Below are 7,411 nucleotides of genomic sequence, written 5' to 3'. Positions count from 1 at the left end.
GAGGTGGTTACTATAGCAGCGGTTGGGTGGTTGCTATAGCAGCGGTTAAGTGTTGGCTATTAGCAGAGGTTAGGTAGTTGCAGCCTATAGCAGCAGTTAGGTGGTTGCTATAGCAGCGGTTAGGCGTCCGAAACAAAGCATGAGAGACAACATGACCGACGACAGCGCTGATTCACTCAATGATGTCGTCACGCAATTTACCTCTTACGAAGACTTTCTGGATTCCAAAATAACAGCTTCTGCTCTGTACTACCTAGAGGTACGTATCTAGTGTCGAGGTATTAGTAGTTGCTAAATGAGTGTAATGTAAATGTAGCCGGTGTTACACCGAATTCTGCGACCCACCGAAAAGTGTGACCCCAGGGGGTGCTGTTGCACATTTTCTGCAACATGCACGCGTGCATTATAACAAAAACATAAATAAAATTTAACATCTCCCCCCACTGGTGGGTCTTTCATTTCTTGATACTAACATTAATTCTAGACAGCATTTTACACAGTAGCATATAATAGGATATCCTCAAAGGTAAATCAGCGTAATATAACACTGACTGTAGCTTTTTATGGGTAAAGTATCGGTGAAGGACGGTAGGCTACTAAACGCCCTATCCATTGTATGGGTCTGTAAAATGCTAATCAAATCAAATCAAATGTATTTATTAAGCACCTTTAATAAAAAGGTAAGGGGCTGGGGGGAGATCTTATTTTATATTTATGTTTTTGTCATGCCTGCCTATACGCTTCAAACTCGTGCATATTGCAGAAAATATGCAACAGCGTCCCCTGGGGTCACACTTTTCGGTGGGTCGCAGAAATCGGTGTCGTAGTAAACAGGTAAGTTGACAGATTGCTTTTCCAGCCATTCACACGATACTGGCCAGGTTCATGTTAAAACATGTTGGTAATATATTTGAGCCCAGCCTGTTGAAGCCCGCAGCAGTGTTAGGCCGTGTTCACATCGGCCGTGACTTTTTCCAGAAACGCTCTGCTCCATAGGAATATAATGTAAAAAAAGCGCTGGCAGATTAAAAAAAAAAAAAACGCTAGATGTGAACAGTCGGTGTTTATTCATCAGTAATAGCGCAGGGGTGCGTGTTCTCGCAGTAGGGCAAGATGTGCTGATAGAGCAACAAGCTCACAGACAGTGTTGCCAGATTGGGCCATATTTCCCGCCCAATCGGGCAACACTGACTCCAGCGCCCTGTCGCCAGGGTTTCCTGCAATCTGGCAACACCGCTCACAGGCGAATTGTTCTCCATTATGTCGACCCCATGACTTCTCAACTGGACCTCAACACTTATGTGGCATATATTTAGGGTTCACATTTAGTGCTGTTCAAATATATGTATAATTCATTGGCGAAGTCTGCTTGATTTGAACATGGGTTATGGTTGGGTCAAAAGCCTACTTCAGAGTTTGTCCAGCAGATGGCAGACTTGTTAATTGTACAGCCTTGGAGCGGTGTAAGGACACCTGTCTATACACACATGAGTTAGGATCACAGGTAAACTTGGACTACAATTTAGTTAAGCCCTCGTCAATGGTCTAAATATCCTAAAATGCTCCTTACACTGAACACGTAGACGGGTGCACTGAACAGGACTTAAAACCCTAAACCATGGGCCTAATTTCATTCATAGATGAAGCTATATCGTGCTGACTGGGGTTAACATCCTTTAAAACCAAGTTGGTTTTGCTTGCATGGGTTTGTGTCTTATTTCTGGAAAGCCACATCAGAGTGCAGGGTGACTGGCCGTGAGAGAGGGCTGGGTCTGGTTGAGCTTTAATCCTCCAGCAACCAAAGGCCTCTGCAGCCTGTTTTCGGATAGTGACGACATCACTGCCCTCCATGTGGGTCTGCAGCTTAACAGTCACCTCTCCAAAACCGTTGGTTGCGCAGAAAAGGCAATTTACAAAAATAGATACAGAATTTACTTAAAAACCCATTGAAGGAGTGAAAAAAACTATTATCCACCTGCTATCTTTTCTGAAATCGTCCAGAAGTAAATTCTAAGGTGTGGCAAGAAGAGGCAGGGGCGCCGCTAGGGATTTTGGGCCCCATGAAAATAATCTTTACAGGGCCTTCTGTATTATAATTTCATCATCATTAGGGGCCTCTCTGGGCCCCCCTCCATCATGGGCCCCTAGAATCCGTCTCCTTTACCCCCCCTTTTCGGCACCCCTGAGGTGATTATTTATCTGAGGTTCAAGGAGAACCTTGGTTCATGGGTCTTCATTTCGCCTTTAGGAGCTAATCATGTGTCGAAGGGTTAAGGCCAATTTCCAACGGAACCGACACGGCAGCGAACCGGTCCCCGAAAATAATAGAAACCATTAAAGTCAATGTAGGCTATCCCACGGGATATGGCACCGGCACGGCATAGAACCGTCCCCAAACCGGCCTTCGTTGACAATACTTGCCTCGTCGATGCCTCGCAAGTCCAGTGTCGCGAGCGGACGTTGCCATGGGTTGATTATAACTCGTGAACAATATTGTATTAATCATTCTAATCATAATAATTTTTATAATTCATATAGGCCTATTATATTTATGCACGTCTTGAGCCATCAGTCGGAACGTGTCCGTGCCGCTTCCACTGGGGATTGCATTACGGAACACAGCCGGTTCGCTGCCGTACCACTTCCGGTGGAAATTGGCCTTTAGGGTTAATGGTGCGTTTTAATATCCATCCGTCTCGGACGTTGCCTAGCGACACGCACAAACACGCCCCTTTTCCTCGGAAGTCGATCTCGCCATCTCGTTTGAACTCAGCGGTGACCGAGCGAGGCTTCCGAGATAGAATTGAAGATGGATGCGCCCAGTGTGACATTCAGTGAACTGTTTTCATTGTGTTTGGACCGCTTTGGTGGTTAAATCGCAATTTCAATCACTCGTATTGCTGTAATAACTTACATATGCAGAAGATACATTGAAACATGAAATGAATTGAAAATTGTAGAAGTTCAAATGGCTGCGTTTTCGTACGGTGAAAACGCACCGTTTCATTTATATTATTTCGTAGTCCTGAAATAATATAAATGAAAATAGTAGTAGTAGTCGGCCAATGCTACCGCAACAATAGCTTTCCGGGTGGCGTCCATGTTTTTCTCCGACGACCTACGCTCAAAACATAATAAAACGATTTTAGTGTGGGCGTGGCGTCCGATCCGAGATCCGAGTCGGCTCGCAGAGAATACTCGAACGCACCATAAGTCTTGGAAAAATCCCCTAAAGACTAACTGTCATAGTATGTGAGGCAATTTAAGATAAGTTAAAATAAGAATTAATGCGCTGTTTGTGTTGACAGCAGACATTTTGTGCGACTCATGACAGACATGCTATTCTGCATCGGAAGTCAATCTTAGTGATATAGACACCCGATGTCGATTAGATGTGACTGAAATAATAAGACTTGGCGATGGATTTGTAGCACTGTCATTATATTTGCATCATTTATATTGTTTATGTTTTGTAAAACAGAAATGCAAAAAAATGCAATGTAAAGGAAGGCAGCATGAATGTATGGCTGATAACTTACAGAAGTCAATGTTAACAGAGAACTCCATTCCAATCATCTCAGATGTTTTGGTATTAGGGCTGAGCAAGGTGTGTGTGAAAACATGATGCATTTCTCACCCCCTGATGATTCATATTCCCCCAAAATGGGCTGAAATTATTTTAGAAACTTAGTATTTAAATGTGTTTTGGGATAATTTTACATTGGCCGCTAACATATCAAAATGTCCCCATCATGTTTATGTAAAATGGAATCAAGAGGATGATGCCTCCAAGCGTGCATTCACACCAAATGCGACGGGCGACAAGATCCCGTACAAAGTGAACGTAGAGACGCGTATCGGGCGAATTTTTCGCGAGAGAAAAATTCGCCCGATACGAAATCCTCCAACATGGAGGAGAAAGTGAATGTTGCCGTTTGCAACTCCCGGAGCTCTATATATAATATAATAGTATATGATATAATATTTGTATATATAATATCACGGCCAAAAGCTCTGTGCGCCTCCGGATGGCCGGAGCGCGGGGAGCTCTCATAGGGATTGGGCTTCTCGGGGTTTGTTTAACGGCGTTGCTATGTTTCCGGTCTTGTGTGTTCCAACGGTTTATTAGGTAGGCCTATCTAATAAATCTCTGTCTATTCAATATATTCACTGCCTCTTCCGTGGTCATTACAATATTATGAATATACTGCGTCGGGTCCTCCGACGTCTCTCCCTCTTCCATAAAAGGTACAGACATGCACTGGTGGTTATCTTGTTGTGGCGCGACAAATTCGACAAAACTTGCACAGCGACAGATTATGATGTGTGGCGCGACAAAACTTCGGCGACAACGCGAACGGGCGAAAAATTTTGCGTTTGGTGTGAACGCACAGTAACCGTGCGTTCACACTAAACGCGACGGGGCGACAAGCTCCCATACAAAGTGAACGTAGAGATGCGTGTCGGGCGAATTTTTCGCGAGAAAACCCGCGACAAGTTTTGATTTGTCGGGCCACACTTTTGCCATGCACAGGCGAGCGCGTTCACGAGAATTTGTTGCGCGAAAAATTTGCTCGAGTTGAAATATTTGAACTTTGAAGTGAATTTCGCGTGATGACGCGGGATGATAGCCAATCAGTGTTCAACCGCGTGGCCACTGTGTCACATGTTTAACGTAACAGCCAATTAGCGTTCAACCGTCAAACCCAGTGCAGTGCATTCCGTGGTGAACTGCAGCATGGAGGAGAAAGTGAATGTTGCCGTTTGCGACTCCCGGGGCTCTATATATAATATAATAGTATCTAATATAATATTTGTATATATAATATCACGGCCAAAAGCTCTGTGCGCCTCCGGATGGCCGTAGCGCGGGGAGCTCTCATAGGGATTGGGCTTCTCGGGGTTTGTTTACCGGCGTTGCTATGTTTCTGGTCTTGTGTGTTCCAACGGTTTATTAGGTAGGCCTATCTAATAAATCTCTGTCTATTCAATACTTCATTCACTGCCTCTTCTGTGGTCATTACAATATTATGAATATACTGCGTCGGGTCCTCCGACGTCTCTCCCTCTTCCACAAAAGGTAAAGACATGCAATGGTGGTTATCTTGTTGTGGTGCGACAAATTAGATAAAACTTGCACAGCGACAGATTATGATGTGTGGCGCGACAAGATTTCGGCGACAACGCGAACGGGCAAAAAAATTTGCGTTTGGTGTGAACACACAGTAACCGTGCGTTCACACCAAACGCGACGGGGCGACAAGATCCCATAGAAAGTGAACATAGAGACGGGTATCGGGCAAATTTTTCGCGAGAGAACCGGCGTCAAGTTTTGATTCGTCGTGCCACACTTTTGCCATGCACAGGCAAGCACGTTCACGAGAATTTGTTGCGCGGAAAAATTCGCTCGAGTTCAAATATTTTAACTTTGACGCGAATTTCGCGTGATGACAGCCAATCAGCGTTCAACAGCGCGGCCACTGAGTCACATGTGTAACGTAACAGCCAATCAGCGTTCAACAGTCAAACCCAGTGCAGTGCAGTCCGGGGTGAACTGCAGCATTGAGGAGAAAGTGAATGTTGCCGTTTGCGACTCCCAGAGCTCTATATATAATATAATAGTATATAATATAATATTTGTATATATAATATCACGGCCAAAAGCTCTGTGCGCCTCCGGATGGCCGTAGCGCGGGGAACTCTCATAGGGATTGGGCTTCTCGGGGTTTGTTTACCGGCGTTGCTATGTTTCCGGTCTTGTGTGTTCCAACGGTTTATTAGGTAGGCCTATCTAATAAATCTCTGTCTATTCAATATATTCACTGCCTCTTCCGTGGTCATTACAATATTATGAATATACTGCGTCGGGTCCTCCGACGTCTCTCCCTCTTCCATAAAAGGTACAGACATGCACTGGTGGTTATCTTGTTGTGGCGCGACAAATTCGACAAAACTTGCACAGCGACAGATTATGATGTGTGGCGCGACAAAACTTCGGCGACAACGCGAACGGGCGAAAAATGTTGCGTTTGGTGTGAACGCACAGTAACCGTGCGTTCACACTAAACGCGACGGGGCGACAAGCTCCCATACAAAGTGAACGTAGAGATGCGTGTCGGGCGAATTTTTCGCGAGAAAACCCGCGACAAGTTTTGATTTGTCGGGCCACACTTTTGCCATGCACAGGCGAGCGCGTTCACGAGAATTTGTTGCGCGAAAAATTTGCTCGAGTTGAAATATTTGAACTTTGAAGCGAATTTCGCGTGATGACGCGGGATGATAGCCAATCAGTGTTCAACCGCGTGGCCACTGTGTCACATGTTTAACGTAACAGCCAATTAGCGTTCAACCGTCAAACCCAGTGCAGTGCATTCCGTGGTGAACTGCAGCATGGAGGAGAAAGTGAATGTTGCCGTTTGCGACTCCCGGGGCTCTATATATAATATAATAGTATCTAATATAATATTTGTATATATAATATCACGGCCAAAAGCTCTGTGCGCCTCCGGATGGCCGTAGCGCGGGGAGCTCTCATAGGGATTGGGCTTCTCGGGGTTTGTTTACCGGCGTTGCTATGTTTCTGGTCTTGTGTGTTCCAACGGTTTATTAGGTAGGCCTATCTAATAAATCTCTGTCTATTCAATACTTCATTCACTGCCTCTTCTGTGGTCATTACAATATTATGAATATACTGCGTCGGGTCCTCCGACGTCTCTCCCTCTTCCACAAAAGGTAAAGACATGCAATGGTGGTTATCTTGTTGTGGTGCGACAAATTAGATAAAACTTGCACAGCGACAGATTATGATGTGTGGCGCGACAAGATTTCGGCGACAACGCGAACGGGCAAAAAAATTTGCGTTTGGTGTGAACACACAGTAACCGTGCGTTCACACCAAACGCGACGGGGCGACAAGATCCCATAGAAAGTGAACATAGAGACGGGTATCGGGCAAATTTTTCGCGAGAGAACCGGCGTCAAGTTTTGATTCGTCGTGCCACACTTTTGCCATGCACAGGCAAGCACGTTCACGAGAATTTGTTGCGCGGAAAAATTCGCTCGAGTTCAAATATTTTAACTTTGACGCGAATTTCGCGTGATGACAGCCAATCAGCGTTCAACAGCGCGGCCACTGAGTCACATGTGTAACGTAACAGCCAATCAGCGTTCAACAGTCAAACCCAGTGCAGTGCAGTCCGGGGTGAACTGCAGCATTGAGGAGAAAGTGAATGTTGCAGTTTGCGACTCCCAGAGCTCTATATATAATATAATAGTATATAATATAATATTTGTATATATAATATCACGGCCAAAAGCTCTGTGCGCCTCCGGATGGCCGTAGCGCGGGGAACTCTCATAGGGATTGGGCTTCTCGGGGTTTGTTTACCGGCGTTGCTATGTTTCCGGTCTT

At 45.2% G+C, this 7,411-nt stretch overlaps 1 protein-coding gene across 1 annotated transcript in view; it reads left to right on the top strand.

Annotated features, from left to right (window-relative positions):
- Nucleotides 1-151: 151 nt before the first annotated feature.
- Nucleotides 152-7,411, top strand: part of cfap299 (cilia and flagella associated protein 299) — a 44,997-nt gene continuing 37,737 nt past the window's right edge. The window contains exon 1 of the mRNA XM_056591716.1: nucleotides 152-259. Within this exon, the coding sequence (XP_056447691.1) occupies nucleotides 152-259 (108 nt within the window). The remainder of the gene's footprint in view (nucleotides 260-7,411) is intronic.

Source organism: Gadus chalcogrammus, chromosome 6 (assembly GCF_026213295.1).
Source record: "Gadus chalcogrammus isolate NIFS_2021 chromosome 6, NIFS_Gcha_1.0, whole genome shotgun sequence".
Classification (NCBI taxonomy): domain Eukaryota; kingdom Metazoa; phylum Chordata; class Actinopteri; order Gadiformes; family Gadidae; genus Gadus; species Gadus chalcogrammus.
The sequence above is the reverse complement of the archived record's forward strand: the minus strand, read 5'-3'. Positions and strand labels throughout refer to the sequence as shown.